Below are 19,843 nucleotides of genomic sequence, written 5' to 3'. Positions count from 1 at the left end.
AATTAAGTATAGAATTAGAGTGAGATGAAATAATAACTTGATGAAAATCAGAAGTTTAGATTCCCCCTTTGATAGTATTGTGGGCTTGTAAGTAACACATTGTGTTGTTCAGTTTGCAGGGGTTTAATAAAAAATGGTGAGCGACAGGATGAAGAGAGTGTTGGGGGTCGTCGCAGAACGGAGGCGCTTCGGCAGCTGTGCAAAATGAATCCTTCCCAAGCCTTAAATGTCAGAGCCATGGTGGTAAGAGATTATTTGCATTTTGTAAACTTTGCAGAGGTGCCTAAGAAATCAAAAAGTGCATCCTTTGAAACGATTGAGATCTAGTCAAATGGGCAATGCAGTCTGGCATATCTGAGCTTTACCAACACGCAACAGCTGAGTAGAGTAGTGCAAGGTTTCAATCTACTCAACTTGAGAAGAAGTCAGGATGGCATAAAGAGGACGTGAGATAGTTTTTAAAAGATGAAAGGGTAAGTAGAGAGAAAATAAGGCCTCTTAAAGAAGAGCAAGGCTGCCTATGTCTGGCAGTGCAGAAGGTGGGTGAGATACAAAACAAGCATTTTGTATCAGTGTTTACTGTGAAGAAGAATATGGAAGCTATAGAACTTGGTGAAGTAAATAGTGATATCTTGAAAAGTCTCTATTACAGAAGAGGTGATGCTGGACATTTTAAAACATGAAGGTGAATACATCTCTGGGACCTGATCAGGTATACCCTAGAAATTTGTGAGAAGGCAGGGAAATGATTGGGCCCCTTGCTGAGATATTTGTATCATCAGTAGCCACGAATGAGGTACCAGAAGAATGGAGGTTGGCAACTGTGGTGTCATTATTTAAGAAAGGTGGTAAGGAAAAGCAGGGAATTATATATGAATGAGGCTGACATCCATGATGGGCAGGTTGTTGGAGGGTATTATGAGGAACAGGATTTACATGTGTTTGGAAAGGCAGGTACTGATTAGGGATAGTCAGCATGGCTCTGTGCATACGAAATTGTGGCTTGCTAACCTGATTGAGTTTTTTTTTGAAGAAGTGACAGAGAGGATTGATGAACGGTGGAAGTGGTCTGTATGAATGACAGTAAGACATTTGACAAGGTTCTGCATGGTAGACTGGTTAACAAAATTCAATCACATGGAATACAGGGAGAACTGGTCATTTGGGTAAATAGGCTCAAAGGTAGAAGACAGAGAGGGTTGCTTTTCAGACTGGAGGCCAGTGACCAGTGGTGTGCCACAAGGATCAGTGCTGGGACTACTGCTTTTTGTCACTTGTGTAAATGATTTGGATGTGAATATAGGAGGTATGGTTAGTAAATTTGCAGATGATACCAAATTGGTGTAGTGGACAGTAAAGAAGGTTACCTCTGAGTACATCAGGACCTTGATCAGATGGGCCAGTGTGCCAAGAAGTGGCAGATGGAATTTAATTTGGATAAAAAGTACTTCATTTTGGAAAGGCGAAACAGGGCAGGACATATACACTTAACGGTAAGGTCCTGAGGTGTGTTGCTGAAAAACAAGACCTTGGAGTGCAGGTTCATAGTTCCCTCAAAGTGGACTTGTAGGTAGACAGGATAATAAAGAAGGCAATTTGTACGCTTGCTTTTGTTAGTCAATGCATTGATTATAGAAATTGAAAGGTTATGTTGCGGCTGTACAGGACATTGGTTAGACCACTTTTGGAATACTGCGTTTTGGAATTCTGATCTCCCTGCTATAGGAAAGATGTTGTGAAACTTGAAGGGTACAGAAAAGATTTACAAGGATTTGCCAGGATTGAGGGTTTGAGCTGAATAGGAGAAGCTGAATAGGCTGGGGCTTTCCTGGACTATTGGAGTCTGAGGGGTGGCCTTGTAGGAGTTTAGAAAATCATGAGGGGCATGGATAGAGTGAACAGCCAAGGTCTTTTCCCCAGAACAGGGGAATCCAAAACTAGGGGGCATAGGTTTAAGGTCAGTGTGAAAAGGTTTGAAAGGGACCTAAGGGGCAACTTTTTCATGCAAAGGATGGTTCGTGTATGGAATGAGCTGTCAGAGGAAGTGGTGGAGGCTGGAATAATTACACCATTTAAAAACATCTGGATGATTAAATGAATAAGAAGGGTTGAGAGAGGTATGTGCCAAATGCTGACAACTGGGACTAGATTCATTTAGAATATCTGTTCGACATGAGCTAGTTGGACCAAAGGATCAGTTTCTGTGCTGTATAACTGTGACTCTCGGTGTATTTTCATTCACATTCATCTGTCAAATACACCCAAATGGAGTGAATGGCAACACTTAAAGATGATGCAATGAATTTACTGAGTGGAGGCATTGCTGAAGATTCTTGTCAATATAAAAAAAGCTATACATATTTATAGTCATCACATCTTGTGTTTGAATTCTGAAAGCTTTAGCTAAGCTATTACTATATATGTAAGTTTCACTTTTTTTTTGAAAAAACTAAAAGGAATCTGTTGAGGATATGGTTTAAGTGTTATGTGGAGACAACAGTCTGGACTTTTGTTAGGATGCCTGAGTAATTTGCCCAAAATTGGGTAAACCAGCACAAAAGATCAAGGAATTTCAGGTGCAAGTAATTTCCTTCATGTTTATATTTTCCTAAAAAAACTTAGACATTGATCCACCACAACTGGCTGCAAGAGTACAACAGAGGCTCTTGCTTTTTTAAAAATATCGTCTTTTTAATAGACCTAAGATACTTACTATTGCGTCAATAATAAATCATTAATATTTGAAAATAACACAAATTTTAAATTATTTTCTTTGAAGGGCTTTTTAATGGTTAATACATTTTCAGTTGCATAAATAAACTCCTTCAGGTTACCACTCTTTAAAACAGTCCTTGTGCAAAACTTTAAGTTGCATTCTGTGCTATATTCAATCACTAAAACATTGCCTTAATACACAAACAAGTTTAAGCAATAAACCGCTGGAAAGTGAAGCAGTTCTGAGTTAAGTTACATCCAAGTCACAGTTTCCGCCCAAAACACAAGCATCTGGCCATTATGATACCACATATTTTGTTTTTTAATTTTATATTTCAAAACATGGGGCAGTAGGAACTTGGTTCTCACTAATCAACTGGAGAAAGGCATAGAGTCATAGAGATGTACAGCATGGAAACAGACCCTTCAGTACAACTCGTCCATGCCGACCAGATATCCCAACCCAATCTAGTCCCACCTGCCAGCACCCGGCCCATATCCCTCCAAACCCTTCCTATTCATATACCATCCAAATGCCTCGTAAATATTGCAATTGTACCAGCCTCCACCACATCCTCTGGCAGCTCATTCCATGCACGTACCACCCTCTGCGTGAAAAAGTTGCCCCTTAGGTCTCTTTTATATCTTTCCCCTCTCACCCTAAACCTATGCCCTCTAGTTCTGGACTCCCCAACACCAGGGAAAAGACTTTGTGTATTTATCCTATCCATGCCCCTCATAATTTTGTAAACCTCTGTAAGGTCACCCCTCATCCTCCGACGCTCCAGGGAAAACAGCCCCAGCCTGTTTAGCCTCTCCCTGTAGCTCAGATCTTCCAACCCTGAAAATATCCTTTTAAATCTTTTCTGAACCCTTTCAAGTTTCACATCTTTCCGATAGGAAGGAGACCAGAATTGCACGCAACATTCCAACAATGGCCTAACCAATGTCCTGTACAGCCGCAACATGACCTCCCAACTCTTGTACTCAATACTCTGACCAATCAAGAAAAGCATACCAAATGCCGCCTTCACTATCCTATCTACCTGCGACTCCACTTTCAAGGAGCTATGAACCTGTACTCCAAGGTCTCTTTGTTCAGCAACAACCCCTAGGACCTTACCATTAAGTGTATAAGTCCTGCTAAGATTTGCTTTCCCAAAATGCAGCACTTTGCATTTATCTGAATTAAATTCCATCTGCCAATTCTCAGCCCATTGGCCCATCTGGTCCAGATCCTGTTGTAATCTGAGGTAACCCTCTTCGCTGTCCACTACACCTCCAATTTTGGTGTCATCTGCAAACTTACTAACTGTACCTCTTATGCTCGCATCCAAATCATTTACATAAATAACAAAAAGTAGAGGGCCCAGCACCGATCTTTCTGGCACTCCACTGGTCACAGGCCTCCAGTCTGAAAAACAACCCTCCACCACCACCGTCTATCTTCTACCTTTAAGCCAGTTCTGTATCCAAATGGCTAGTTCTCCCTGTATTCCGAGATCTAACCTTGCTAATCAGTCTCCCATGGGGAACCTTGTCGAATGCCTTACTGAAGTCCATATAGATCACATTTACAGCTCTGCCCTCCTCAACCATCTTTGTTACTTCTTCAAAAACTCAATCAAGTTTGTGAGACATGATTTCCCACGCACAAAGCCATGTTGACTATACCGAATCAGTCCTTGCTTTCCAAATACATGTACATCCTGTCCCTCAGGATTCCCTCCCAACAACTTGCCCACTACTGAGGTCAGGCTCACCGGTCTATAGTTCCCTGGCTTGTCTTTACCGCCCTTCTTAAACAGTGGCACCACGTTTGCCAATCTCCAGTCTTCCGGCACCTCACCTGCGACTATTGATGATACAAATATCTCAGCAAGCGGCCCAGCAATCACTTCTCTAGCTTCCCACAGAGTTCTCGAGTACACCTGATCAGGTCCTGGGGATTTATCCACTTTAACCATTTCAAGACATCCAGCACTTCCTCCTATGTAATCTGGATATTTTGCAAGATGTCACCATCTATTTCCTTACAGTCTATATCTTCCATATCCTTTCCCACAGTAAATACTGATGCAAAATATTCATTTAGTATCTCCCCCATTTTCTGTTGCTCCACACAAAGGCCACCTTGCTGATCTTTGACGGGCCCTATTCTCTCCCTTGTTACCCTTTTGTCCTTAATATATTTGTAAAAACCCTTTGGATTCTCCTTTAATTCTATTTGCCAAAGCTATCTCCTGTCCCCATTTTGCCCTCTTGATTTCCCTCTTAAGTATACTCCTACTTTCTTCATACTCTTCTGAGGATTCACTCGATCTATCCTGTACAGGACATTGGTTAGGCCACTGTTGGAACATTGCGTGCAATTCTGGTCTATACTTGACATATGCTTCCTTCTTTTTCTTAACCAAACCCTCAATTTCTTTAGTCATCCAGCATTCCCTATACCTAACAGTTTCCTTTTCACCCTGAAAGTGTCCCAATCTGAAATGATTGTTGTGAATGGAATGAGATGAATGGTCTTTTCTGATCCTAGATTTTCTTCTGTTACCCCATATCTCGAATTGTGTAACAGGTGGAGGAATGCCACCTTCCAGGACTTGGAGTGGCCCTGACCCTGGATCAGTGCAAGAATGATGGCTCTGAAGATACTGTTACTGACCTGGTCTCCTTTGTTAGTGGTTTACTGCTAGGAACTAATGCGAAAGTACGAACTTGGTTTGGAATGTTCATCCGCAATGGGCAGCAGGTGAGTGTGAACAACCAAAGGAGTTTATTTGCAATATTAATGTTCTTTTGGGCAAGCTTTCACCAGATCTATAAAATACCCCACACACTGATGACTGTTCCTCATTTAATTTTATTCTGATACATTTTTAAAATACTGGAAGGGACACTGAAATAGCTCTGTATGGCTCCTGTGTTTATATCCCAGTGGAGTTTTACATTTTGAATCCCGAAAAGCCTGAATTCCTGCACAAGCTCAAAATCTGTCCTTTAAACATCCGAATTTCAATCAGTCTACCACTGCCAGCTGTACCTTTTTGGAGTCCTAAGCTCAGGAATTCCCCATCCAAAACTTTCTGCCTCTTGACCTTTGTTTTTTCCCTTATTATCTCAAGGTTGTATCTGTTCGCCATTGGCTGCTGTTCTTGCTGTTATTTTAACTTTCAGTCAAACAGTACATCAGTTTTAAACTTCTCACCTCATAATCAGATCTCTCCATAATATTACTCTTCCCTATCATTGAAACACTCTACAGCTCTGCAACCATTCATGAATTCTACATTGGGCCCAGACCTCTTGTGCACCTTTTCCTTCCTCTTCACCAACTCCAACGTCATTTGCAATTGCACTTTATGCTGCCTTGGCTCTCAGCTCTGAATTCCAGCTGGTAGTAATCGCTGACCCCCACCCCAATTAAATTGTGACACATTATAGTATATCGTAAATTTTTCTTTAATTTTTTTTAATTAATCTTACTAAAACTAGTTTTAAAACCTGCTATCTCACAAATAAGATTGAACTAAATATTCAAAAGATTTAAAAGAACATTGCTGGGATTGAAGGGTTTGAGTTTTAAAAATAGGCTGGGACTTCTTTTCACTGGAGCATAGGAGGTTGAGGGGTGAGTTTTATAAAGTTTGTAAAATCATGGGGCCAGAGACAAGGTTTAAAAAAGCAAAGGTCTTTTCTCTAAGATGGGAGAGTTCTCAGCTAGGAAACATATTTTTCAGATGAGAGGAGAAAGATTTAAAAAGGACATGAGGGGCAACTTTTTTATACAGTGTGATTAGTGTGTGGAATGAAATGCCAGAAGTGGTGTATGCAGGTACAATTACAACATTTAAAAGATATTTGGATAAGCACTTGAAAGGAAAGGTTTGGAGGGATATGGGCCAAACGGGACTAGTTTAGCTTGGGAGCGTAATCAGTGTGGACTAGTTGAAGTTGAAGGGTTTGTTTCCATGCAGAATGACTCTAGGTGCCCACCACTAGCCTTTCTAACATTGGATCTACTTGGCAATCTTTTTGCTTCTTCTCAGCAATCTTCTTACCACACTCCACATTCTTCCATCAGTGCTAACCTCCTAGGTGAGACAGCTAGCATACTCTGCACTGTACATAAAGTATAATTCCACTTCCTCCCTTCATTTGACAGCAACTCCAGCTACTGTTTATTCAAGTACTACTTAACTACTTACTTGTCACTCTTCTTTCTCATTCCTGTCCAGAAATGTTTGATAACCTCAAGTGAGGAATTTCATTTTAGGGAATTAAGTGATATGGTTTTTCTATTTATATTCATTAATGGGGTGCACAACTTTCTTGTAAGGCCAACATTTATTGTCCTTGAAAAGGTGGTAATGAGTCCATCTTTGAGCTGTGCAGCCATTGTGTTGTTAGGGAGGGACTGCCAGAATTTTGATGTAGCAATGATAAGGGAACAGCAATTATACTTCCATGTCAAGGTGATATGTAGCTTGGAGGGGAACCAACAGCTGATAGGCAATGGCTACACAGGTGCACTTTGTTCTTCTAAGTGGTAAAGGTCAGGGTTTGGAAGATGATCTTATAGATGGTACATTACTACCTCTATGCATCAGTGGTAGACAAAATAAATGGGGTATCTATCAAGTGGCTTCTTGTCATGCACGGATTCAAGCTTCACTGTTGTTGGATCTGCACTCATCCAGGCAAAGGTATTCCACCCCCACTTTTGATGTATTCCTTGCAGATAGTGGCCAACTCTGGGGAGTCAGGAGCTAATTTACTTGCAGAATGCCCAGCCCCTGTCCTGTGTTTGTATGACTGGCCCTGCCTGAAACGTCGATTTTCCTACTCCTCAGATGCTGCCTGACCTGCTGTGCTTTTCCAGCACCACACTGATCTAAACCCTGGCCCTGGTCAGTGGAAACCCCAGAATATTTATGGCAATGCCATTGACTATCATGAGTAGCTAATTCGATTCTTCCTTGAAGGTGGCCATTGTCTGGCGCTGGTCTGGTATAAATATTACTAACCATTCATCAACTGAAATCTGAATGTTATACAGAACTTACTGAAACAGTCTGTATCAACATTCAGTATCAGAGGGATTGCAAATGGCATTGAACTCCTTGCAATCATCAACAGACATCTCCACATCTGATCTTGAGCTGAAGGGAAGGTTGTTGAAGGAGTAGCTGAAGATGTTTTGACATTGGACATTGCTGTTGGAGTTCCTCAAAGTAATGTCCTCTGGCTGAGTTGACTTACCTCCAAAAACCATAACCATCTTACTTGGGATGGTTGTTCTAGCTATGAGAAGTTTTTCCCCTGATTCCATTGATTACAAATTTGCAAGTGTTTCTTGATGTTATATTAGGACAAATACTGCCTGCTGTCGAGGCCAGTCACACTCACCTCACCATTGGTTATGGAATTGCTATTTCTGATGTTGAAAATTCACGTCATTCTTTGCTGTTGCCAGGTTTGCCAGGTTGAAATCTTTAGGTAAGCTCTCCTATGCCCTACATTAAACCAGGGTTGTTCTTTAGCTTGATGGTAATAATTGAGTGTTAAGAGATATGCAGAAACATGAGGTTACAGGTTATAGTTGAATAAAACCTGGTGGTATTGATGGCTCACAGTGCCTTGGGAATGTCCTATTTTTAATCTACCTGTTCTGAAACTATCTCATTTAATATATTATTAGTGCCACACATCGCAACAAAACTGTGCAATATGTACGCTGTGGTGTACAGATGCATTTTAGGTCAGGTAGACCAGACTGGGTCAGAACGAGACAAAAAAAAATGCAGATGCTTGAATCCAAGGTCGACAAGCAGGAGGCTGGAAAAACAAACAAACCAGGCAGCATCAGGAGGTGGAGAAGTCAATGTTTCAGATGCAACCCCTCTTCAGGACTGGGTGTGAGTGTAAGGGGAGCTGCAGATAAAGGAGGGGGGTGCGGGGTGGTGAGGTAGGGATAGATGAACACAGGTAGAGAGTACAACCTGGTTGGTCAACGGCAGGAATGAATCTAGTTGGGACCTAAGGAAAGGTCGATCAGAGGAATGGAAGCGAGGGGGAGGGGCTGGAAATCAAATCAGGGAGCGGGAAAGGAGGTTATTTGAGTCCTCTTGGCTGTCAGTTGTCCAGGCAGAAGATGAGGTGGTGTTCCTCTAATTTGCAGTGGCAATAGAGAAGGCCAGGGGGAGTCATGTCGGAAAGGGAGTGGGAAGGGCATTTAAAATGGGCAGTGCCTGGGAGGTCTGTGGGCCTGCCTGAGATGCTCGGCGAAATACAGTCATCGTCATAGAGATGTACAGCATGGAAACAGACCCTTTGGTCCAACTTGTCCATGCTGACCAGATATTAATCTAGTCCCATTTGGCCCATATCCCTCTCAACCCTTCCTATTCCTCCACCCATCCAGATACCTATTTAAATGCTACAATTGTACCAGCCTCCACCACCACCTCTAGCAGCTCATTCCATACACGCACAACCCTCTGCATGAAGAAAATGCCCCCTATGTCCCTTTTAAAATTTTCCCCTCTTATCTTAAACCTGTGCCCTTTAGTTTTGGATTCCCCTACCTTTGCCCCTTTATGATTTTATAAAATTCTGTAAGGTCATGCCTTAGCCCCCAGTGCTTCAGGGAAAATAGCCCCAGCCTATTCAGCCCCTCTCTCTAGCTCAAACATTCCAAGCATCCTTGTAAATCCATTTTGAGCTCTTTTAAGTTTAGAAATGTCTTTGCTATAGCAGGGAGACTAGAACTGAACACAGAATTCCAAAAGTGGCCTAATCAATATCCTGTACAGCTGTAACATAACCTCCCAACTCCTGTACTCAATGCACTCAAAGTGTACCAAATGCCGCCTTCACCACCCTGTCAACCTGCAACTTGACCTTCAAGGAACTGTGAACCTGCACCCAAGGTCTCTTTGTTTGGCAACCCTCCCCAGGACCTCACCATTTAAGTGTGTAAGTCCTACCCCGGTTTGCCAAAATGCAGCATCTCTCATTTGTCTAAGTTAAACTTCATCTGCCTATCCTTGGTCTATTTGCCCATCTGATCAAGATCCCTTTTGTGTCCTCATTTTGTTTGGTCTCACCAATGTAGAGAAGACCACATCAGGAGCATCAGACACAGTAAACCAGATTGGAGGAGAGGCAGGTGAACCTGTGTCTCACCTGGAAGTCTGTTTGGGGCCCTGGGTGGAGGTGAGGGAGGTGGTGTGCCAGCAGAGTTTGCATCTTTTACAGTTGCAGAGGAAGGTACCTGGGGATGTTGGGGGGGGTTGGTGGGAAGAGTGGCGCGAACCAAGGGTTGGCAAAGGGAACGGTCCTTGCGGAAGGCAGAGAGGGGTGGGGAGGGGAAGATGTTTTTGGTGGTGGGGTCTAATCGGAATTGGTGGAACTGTTTAAAGATGAAGGTCAGAATGGCAGATTACTTTCCCCGAAGAAAACTATGAATGAATCAAATGGGTTTTTTCATTAACTTGGTAGTTTTATAATTTTGTATTAATACCAGATTTTGTAATTAATCAAATTAAATTTTCTTTAGTTGTCATAATCAGATTTGAACTCCTTTCTCCAGGTCTCTGGCTTACTAATCTAATAACACCATATGCTACCATTCCTAGGTAGTGTTGGGAGGTGTAGCTGAAGTAGAAGTTTGGCTCTCACGTTATTGACTGGTGCAAGCTTGAGCAGCAGAACAGCCTACTTCTATTTCATGTGTTCTTAGGTTGTAGAGATAATCTTCTTCAAGTACTTAATAACTTTCTGATGATGTATTCCCCAATCCAGTAAAAACTTTGAGATCAGAGTGTAATTCTCAAGTTGTTTTTCTGTTACACAGCATAAGAGGGAACGCAGTAGCTCGGTGCTATGGCAGATGAGGCGGCAACTGCTGCTGGAACTAATGGCAATTCTCCCGACGGTTAGCAGTGGTCGGATTGGTGAGGATACTGCAGACACTGACATGGAACCTAATATTTCGGTATACTCAGCACTGAAGGAGGAAAACGTGGTGAAAGCTAGCGCAATGTTGCGGCTCTACTGTGCACTGATGGGAATCGCTGGACTCAAGTATGAACTGCAATATTATATGAAAGGTTTTTGAGCAGGTGTTGTTTTAGGGATACCATGTGTAGGCTGGTGTCATAGCATTTCTAGAAAAGGAAACCAGTACGCAGGTTAAAAATGCGAATTCACATTTCACCACAACAGTTAATAGCTTCAGAAGTTTTTTAAAAATGCTGTTAATTAGAAACAAAAATTTCTGTAAACCATTGCAACTCAGTTTTGACAATCAATCATGTGGTGTTTGTTGGGAGAGATCATAGTCGCCTTGTACGTATGAATTTTTAAGACTTCTGTGTTGTGGGTCTGTTACTTTGAAGTTGGGATATGTCATTGGTGAGACTGTACACGTAAAGCATCTAACAAGCCAGACAGGGCAGCATGTTCCACTTCCAAACTCTAGACTGTACCGTGTTAGATGATGCCTGCTTGGGTTAGTGATGGGGTAATTAGTTGTGTAATCACATGGACCAAAGAGAAGGCATTTAGCTAACAGACCCAAATGACCATTTCTATCGGAAGTCCAATTCTACTTCATGTGTCGTCAGCAGCACTTTGTGTTTTCTGCAGCATAGAATTGTAATGCCTTGTGTGATATTGTCAACTAGGCCAACCGATGAAGAAGCTGAGCAGCTTTTACAGCTGATGACAAGCCGCCCACCGGCAACTCCAGCTGGTGTCCGCTTTGTGTCTTTGTCCTTCTGCATGCTGCTGGCATTCCCCAGTTTAGTCAGGTAAGTCTCTAAAGGAGGAATGGTGTGTTGGTGGTGGAGGTAATGATAAACTCAGTCAAGGTCCTTGTCATAATGCATTACTTAGTGACATCCTTGCTGGAAAACACAGGTGTGGAAAATCTTGCTTGATTAAGATCAGACTTAGCTGTAAATGAGCAATCATAAATGAAAAGACCCTCTTGGAGTAAATTCTATAAGAATCCATGCCTGCAAAAGATAAGGGAAGGAAATTGACAGTTGAAGGAAAACAAAAAGCAAGTCCATCAGTTGTAACACAGCAATGGATTTGACATTTGGTTGTAAATATATATGCTGAACAGAAATTTCTGATAATTAGCTACAGATTTATCCTTCAATAAACCTTGACATCAAGCACCAAGGACACAACACACCTTGTTAATCTGCATTCACACTTAGCAGTTGTTGACAGCACCGAATAATTGGAAATCAACATTGTAGACACAGCCAGTAAAATGAGGGAACAATATTTTATAACTGTTGTCTAATCCTTAGTTACAAAGGATGGTCTAAACTACATATTTATCCTTGGGTTTACAGTCTGATTTCAACCTTTTGATTCAGTTACTGTCCTGGGATCACTTTGATATGTGGTCTCCATTACAACTTATTTGATTTCTGTAACAATTAACAGTTAACTGACGAGTTAATACAAATATGTTCTACCTGATTTACAGATGATATGCATACTTTTAAAATCATATGCCGTATATATGTGAACTGCTCACTGCAAGAGCCGATGCAGACATAACACAGTTCCACCATATTTTCCCAAAACCCAGCATGCTCTTCCTTTCTAGATAACATTTCAGATGTCTTGACTAAATCTGCCTCCATGAACTCTGAGTCGAAAAGTGTGGCACTGGAAAAAGCAGAGAAGGTCAGGCAGCATCCGAGGAGCAAGAGAATCAATGTTCCGGGCATAAGTCCTCCACAGGAAGGATTACAAACCTGAGAGAGTGTCATGCCCAGGTTTCAAAGTGGCTGGATTGGAGTATCATTGACTGGTATCTTGGGTCAGGTTAACCATTCATGTCCTTCACGCAGAGTGAGACAGTTATCAGTATGACTGACCCAAAGAATCTCTGCCTCTTTGAAAAAATGTACAGCTAAGGTTACATGTCTACAAGTACCTGTACAAAATAGCTGAATGGTGCCTTTTTCAAGACTAACCAAATGAGCACATAATTCTACAGTTCTTATGGCCAAGGTCAAGTTTTCTTTTCCACAGTAGCTGCTCAGCTATGCTGAGAGACCCTGATTATATTCTATTTGAATGATTATTGGCTTAAAATTGCTTTTATGTGAATCTGCAACATTTCTTCAGTTTTAATTTACCAACTAATATTGTGTGTTTAAATCCCTGTAACAAAGAGTACTAAGCTAATGCTAAGATTATTGGTAGTGTAGATGAGCAAAGAGAGCTGAGTCCAGGTACATAGATTAGATTATCTACAGTATGGAAACAGGCCCTTCGGCCCAACAAGTCCACATCGACCCTCTGAAGAGCAACACACCCAGACCCAGTCCCCTACCCTATATTTACCCCTGACTAATGCACCCAACACTATGGGCAGTTTAGCATGGCCAATTCACCTGACCTGCACATCTTTGGATTGTGGAAGAAAACCAGAGTACTCGGAGGAAACCCATGCAGACACTGGGAGAATGTGCAAACTCTACTCAGACAGTTGCCCAAGGTGGGAATTGAACCCAGGACCTTGGCACTGTGAGGCAACAGTGCTAACCACTGAGCCACCCAGGTTGATAGGATTGATAAGAAGGCATACAGTGTGTTAGCTTTTATTGTTAAGAGTTTCGGAGCCACAAAGTCATACTGCAGCAGTACAAAACTCTGATGCAGCTGCACTTGGAGTATTGCATACAATTCTGGTCAGCACATTATAGGAAGGATGTGGAAGCTATGGAAAAGGTTCAGAGGAGGTTTACCAGGATGTTGCCTGGTATGGAGGGAAGATCTTATGAGGAAAGACTAAGGGATTTGAAGTTATTTTCAATAGAAGAAGGTTGAGAGGCAACTTAGTTGAGAATGTAAGATAATCAGAGGGTTAGATGGGGTGAACAGTGAGAGCCTTTTTCCTCAGATGGTGATGATTAGCATGGGGGGGGGGAGCAGGGAGCGGAAGGGTGATAGATTGAGGGGTGATAGATTTAGGACAGATGTCAGAGGTAGTTTCTTTACTTAGAGTAGTAGTTACATGGAATGCCCTGCCTGCAACAGTCATAGACTTGCCAACTTTAAAAGCATTTAAATGCTCATTGGACAGACATAGGGATGAAAATGAAATAGTGTAGGTTAGATGGGCTTCAGATTGGTTCAATAAGTCGGCGCAACATTGAGGACCAAGGGCCTTTTCTGTGCTGTCATGTTTCATGTTCAATGTACCTACTAATCTCCTCCTAGACAGTGGGTTAGAATGAGCTGTCAAGCTGTACACAGTGCAAGAAAGGTTGTCCTGGGCAAAACTCCTTTTTGACCTGCACTGCCAATGAACAAAGTCATGAGTTGATCGGTTTTACAGAAAGCTTGGCAGAAAGCTTTGAAAAAGCAAATAACAACAACTCTTTAAGAAAAGTAATCCAGTGTTGGAAGCATTTTTAGGCCTTTCTACAGACTGAGTCCTATATGAATTAAAGTTTCTTGTTAATTTATCAATTATATATGATCAGTGATAACCATTGTGAAAGTGGTGGAGATGAGGAGGAGGTCCCAAAAATTGCTAATGTTGCAGGTTTGACTTCTGTGTTCAGAATTTCACATTTCAAATCACCTTTTTTTTCAGTACCCCTGAACAGGAGCAAATGACTGTAATGTGGTTAAGTTGGATGATCAGGGAGGAGGCATATTTTGAGAGGTGAGATTCACTGTTGGGTACGTGCTTTCAGCTTTTAACCGGTGAAATAAACTGTGCTTAGAATTTTAAATTGATGTGAACTTGTCAGGAGCAGCTGAAGTGTGCTTCTAAACTATACCCAGCACACTTCCAAATGACCAAATTGAGCAACTATTGAAGAGTCAGAGAGCAGCCTTCCAGTTGTTGTGTTGTGCCAGATGTGTCAAGTAACCATGAGAGTGGGGAAATGGTGTCAGCGAAATGATTCTCTTTCCAACGGCCTGAACTGGTTTAGAAAATAGGGTCATGTGTTTCACCGTATTGTCCAGATCTCAAATTTCACAATGAAAGAATTACGGCCTATCCGCTACAATTGGCTGGAGTGACGTAACTTTGTTTTTTTGTGTAATTTCAAGTACCACAGGGGTCTCTGCTTCCTTTGGTGAGATGCTGCTATTGGTTGCAATGTACTTTCATAGTAATCAGCTCAGTGCCATCATCGACTTGGTCTGTTCCACTTTGGGTATGAAGGTAAGTGTGCCTGTATCCTTTTTCCCGTAGTAATTTGTGGGAGTTGAGAAAATAAAATCAGTTATTCTTTAGCTGAAATCTTTTAAAAGTTTTTTTTTCAAGCAGCTACTTGTATCAATACATTAACTTTTCATTCTGTTCACCTATAACTGTCCTTCACTTGTAAGTGACCAACCCATGTTACATATACCCTTTGTCAGGGTATATGTAACATCTGAACGAGGGCCAAAGGTTGTGCTGTAACATTGGTGCAAATGTTGAAAGTTTTTGGTGGTGCCGTGGCTGTTAGATGCAATAATTTCCAGTTGTTCATGACTAATCTTTAAACTCTAATGTGTTACCAATAAAGTACAAAATAATTGAAAAACATTTGTGACTTTTTAATATAAAATAGAAACTGTATTTTGCAGGGAGGGAACAGGAATTACATGATGGCAGGATGTTGGTGTGCTATCCTCAAGTGGTAAACATCAGCGTTTTCAAGATTTTCCTTTTAGCTAGTTTTTAATTTTGCCTGTTCCACTGGGAATAAAAATGAGCGTGGAATGAGAGTGTGGGTGCATTTTCCTCTCCTACCCTGAAAGAGAAATTAATGGAAGCATGAGTTAAGCCATCGGAGTTCTAATTCCTTCTTGTCTGAAGCTGATTGTAGCTTCCCAGAAGCAGGGAAATTGTCTCCCTTCAGACTGAAGGATGGTGCAATAGCAAAAAATGTAATAGATACGCAATGTGATTTGAAGAAGAATGTTGCAACAAAAAAAAATTTATTCAAATTGCAACTTCAGCGTACAAAAGTGAAGATTAAGTAAAAGGTAGCAAATGAGAGTCACCAAAACATTAGCTAGAGGTAGGTGTTAAAGGTTTTTGGAAGAGAGTAGTAAATTGGAGAAGTTTTTGAATTTGAGACAGATAGCTAAGACATGCTGCTAACTGTGGGGCACAAGGAGAGGGCACATTAAAATAATGGAGAGCTAGATACAAGTAGAAAGGGCAGCAGGGCTAGAAAGGTTGATCAGTTTGGTAAGGTATATAGGCCCAATGGGACTTAAACAGAAGGATCATCAATTTGAACTTAATGTAGTGGGATCAGGAGCCAGTGTAGTTCAACAAAGTTACAGATGCAAGGTTTGTAGCTCAGGTTAAGGTTTAGGGTGTAGGTTTGCTCACTGAGCTGTAGGTTTGATATCCAGATGTTTCATTACCTGGCTAGGTAACATCATCAGTGGTGACCTCCAAGTGAAGCGAAGCTGTTGTCTCCTGTTCACGAACCGGAAATGACATCACCACAAACCCCAGGAACCCCATCCAGAAGAAAGATATGAATAGAAAGCAGGAGACAACAGCTTCGCTTCACTTGGAGGTCGCCACTGATGATGTTACCTAGCCAGGTAATGAAACGTCTGGATATCAAACCTACAGCTCAGTGAGCAAACCTACACCCTAAAGTTACAGATGTTGAATTCGGTATGAGGATATGGGTTTTACACTAGCTCACATTTGTGAAGGATATGACGTCAGCCTGAATAGCATTGGAATAACAATGTCCGATAGTAACTGACATATGTGAAGGTTTCTCTGAAAATGAGTTGTCTGCATTGTCCATGAAGGGAACCTCCCTTCACCAGTGGTTGCTCTGGACATATCAGCAATATGAAATCAGAAAATGATTCAAAGATAATACATTTGTAGATGAAACTTTGCTTGTTGGGGCCGTTTTGCAATGGTGCTGCTGTTTTTGGTCTTGTTTTCTGCGTTAAAACTAACAATAAGCACCTTTTTATAATATGTCTTAGATTGCCATAAAACCAAGTTCACTGAACAGAATGAAAACCATCTTCACACAGGAAATATTTACAGAGCAGGTAAACCCACATCTTGCACATATTTTTATCTTTGCATTTATACACAGGGATGATTTTGGTAAAGTTTTCAATTCCTCTCTATTCGAATTGTAAATCATTATACTTGAGAATTTCACCCTATACTCTCTTCACTTTGCTTTGTTTCTCAGCAAATGTAGGAAAAAGAAATTGAACTTGCACTGGCGTTATAACCTCTCACTGAAACATCAAAATGTGTAAGTTTGAGGACCTATGTCATTGACCTATTTGTAAAAATGCCCTCCCCACTCTGATACAACAATGAGCTGAATAACTAGTTGATCTATTTTTGGCAATGTTGATTTGAGGGAGCACCATTTACCAGGAATGATTTGAAATTGCTGTGGGATATCGTAATCTTAAAGAAATAGAGTAAATAGGACTTCAGCTTAATATCTTCCAACCTAGAGCATTGCCTTTGCTTTCCAATATAGTTATTATATATGACGATAATACACTGATAAGAAATCTCTACTTTTCTCAGTCACCTAAGCCATGCAGATCCAATTGGTGCCGGTTTCAATCCTGATATTGAGCTAACTGATTGGTATTGGAGCAACATTGTGGTCACAGTATTAAGCTTGCAAAGGGAAGCAGTGAACTGAATTCTCACACCTGTGTTATCCAGTGAATCTCACATGAAACCTGTATATGATTAGTTGATCGGTGACTCACTGTGCTGTTGGTCTCAGCTCTCCTGTAAACCACTACCACCACCACAACCAGATTGTGTTGGAATGTTTTCACAACATGAGTGAGAAGTAGTAGGTGTAGACTAGAAGGAAAATCTTATCAAGTTGTAATTGGACACCAAACAAGTATGAACTGTCTACGAATATAAATGGCTTTACCTTTGCTTGTGTGGGAGGCACAGTGTGAAACACAGGCAAATTCAATAGAAACATTTACTTTTTAAAAAGCATTAAGTCTTATGTAAGAAAGTGCAAATGCTACCTAGTTCCCAGTGCCCAAACACCAACTAGGTAGGATATTCTAATCAACTGGGAAATCAGAAATGCTTCCTCCTACGCCAGTGCTGAGAAATACAAGTTCGTGCTTTCTATGTTGTCTTGTTAAAGATTTTTGCTATCACCTTTTTTTTCAGTTATGTATTTACAGTCTGTGTGAAAATGCAAAAATGCCTTTCATTCTGCCTCTGTAACCCCATCCTACTGAATAGTATTTAGCCCATTATGTTAGGGGTAGTATATTTAGCATACGATAAGGATTAGCTCTTTACATTATCCCAACTCTATTCTGTTAGTCATTTTCAGGATGGAAACCTGTAACTAGTGAAATGCCACAAGTATCAATGGAGCCACCATTATTTACAATATATGTTCATGAGATTCATGATAGCACTGAATGTACTATTGCTAACAAAATTAGGTGGAAGGCAAGTTGTGAGGTCCACAGAAGGATAAAGGCAAATGAGTGAGCAGAAATTTGGCAAGTGGAATATAATGTGGAGAAATGTGAGGTTTTGCACTTTGGTGGGAAGAATAGAAGAGCGGAAAATAGGAAAGGTTTATGGAAAGCTGCAACAGGGGAGGATTAGGGAGTCCTTGTGCATGAATTACAAAAGGCTAGTATCCAAGTTAGTGGGTAATTGGTAAGACAAATGCAATGTTGTTCTTTATTTCAAAAGGAATGAATGTAATAGGGAAGTATTGCTAATCTATACAAGGTAGTAGTCTGACCACACCTGGAATTTTATGAATAGTTTTGGTTCCCTTATCTAAAGGGACTGGCAGCAGTCCAGAGAAGGTTCACTAGGTTGATTCCAGGTATAAAGGAGTTTTCCTGAGAGGCAAGGTTAAGCTTGTACGCATTGGAGTTTAGAAGAATGAAGGGAGATTTGATACCAATAAAATTCTTACAGGACTTGACAGGATAGATGTAGAGAGGTTGTCTGTGCTTGTGGGAGGACCTAGGACCAGAGGATGTAATCTGAGAGTAAGGGGTCATCCATTTACGACAGATGAGGAATTTCTTCTCCAAGGATATTCTACCTGTGGAATTCTTTACTGCAAGGAGCTGTCGAGGCTCAGTCACTTCATTTTTTTCAAGGTTGAGATAAACAGGCTGATTTTTTTTTCATCATCAGTAAGAGAAACCAGGGTTGTGAGGATAAGGCATGGAAGTGGAGTTAATCAGATCAGCCATGATCTCATTGAGTGATGGAGCACATCTAGTGGGCCATAGGTCTCATGGTGTTTTAATTATTTTGTGGAATTTCCAGCTGTTAAGAGAGTTAGTACATTTCCAGTCCTGCTGGAGCCTGTTCATAATCCATTATTGGATCTTGCGTAGTAATGCTTTACCCTGCTAATTCTTGTCTGGCCAGTACCTCAGCACTTCCTGGGGGCCTAAGGTCAGAGGGAGAGAAGGATGACAAATAGAAATCTCCTTGGTACCATTGTGCAATGCAAGATGTAGGATAAATTTTAATACTATACATTTTAACAAACGAGTTCAAATTTTAACATTCAAAGTTAATTACATTCTTGTCATTCTTTCTCATTCTAGGTAGTAACTGCTCATGCTGTACGTGTACCTGTAACCAGCAATCTGAGTGCTACCATAATTGGGTTCTTGCCTATACACTGTATTTACCAGCTGTTAAGAAGCCGTGCTTTCACTAAGCACAAAGTTTCCATCAAGGTAGTGACATGCCTTTTACAGCATTTCTTATTCTCAGAAATATCATTTCTTTATATAATATGGACTTGTATTTTGCCTATGACATTCTATGCAGTTAGTTGATTAATGTAAGATTCTTTTTATTATTTTTGAGATATTGATGGGGGGGGGGGGGGGGGGAAGGAGATTTCAGACACTCCAGTGGCCAGAGTCAGCAAGTATTTTGTAATACATGGAAATTTTGTTACGTAGCAAATCTTAATTGTAAGCTTTGACGTCCAAATGTAACTTAAATGATAACAGGAAACAAACCTTTGTGGACAGCAAGTGTGCATGCTATGCAAAATAAGCTTCTGTGGAATATGAACTGGTTTGCCTAATC

At 41.0% G+C, this 19,843-nt stretch overlaps 1 protein-coding gene across 2 annotated transcripts in view; it reads left to right on the top strand.

Moving 5' to 3' along the window:
• The window catches only part of ints2 (integrator complex subunit 2), a 60,238-nt gene that overhangs the window by 14,426 nt on the left and 25,969 nt on the right, over positions 1–19,843 (top strand). For both annotated transcript variants that reach the window (XM_072590035.1, XM_072590036.1), the window contains exons 6-13: positions 113–243; positions 5,297–5,470; positions 10,577–10,806; positions 11,409–11,534; positions 14,357–14,428; positions 14,824–14,938; positions 16,732–16,800; positions 19,348–19,482. In XM_072590035.1, coding sequence (XP_072446136.1) covers positions 113–243; positions 5,297–5,470; positions 10,577–10,806; positions 11,409–11,534; positions 14,357–14,428; positions 14,824–14,938; positions 16,732–16,800; positions 19,348–19,482 — 1,052 coding nt within the window. The remainder of the gene's footprint in view (positions 1–112; positions 244–5,296; positions 5,471–10,576; positions 10,807–11,408; positions 11,535–14,356; positions 14,429–14,823; positions 14,939–16,731; positions 16,801–19,347; positions 19,483–19,843) is intronic.

This window comes from Chiloscyllium punctatum, chromosome 19 (genome assembly GCF_047496795.1).
Source record: "Chiloscyllium punctatum isolate Juve2018m chromosome 19, sChiPun1.3, whole genome shotgun sequence".
Lineage (NCBI taxonomy): Eukaryota > Metazoa > Chordata > Chondrichthyes > Orectolobiformes > Hemiscylliidae > Chiloscyllium > Chiloscyllium punctatum.
Note: the sequence above shows the minus strand (reverse complement) of the source record. Positions and strands in the feature narration are given on the sequence as shown.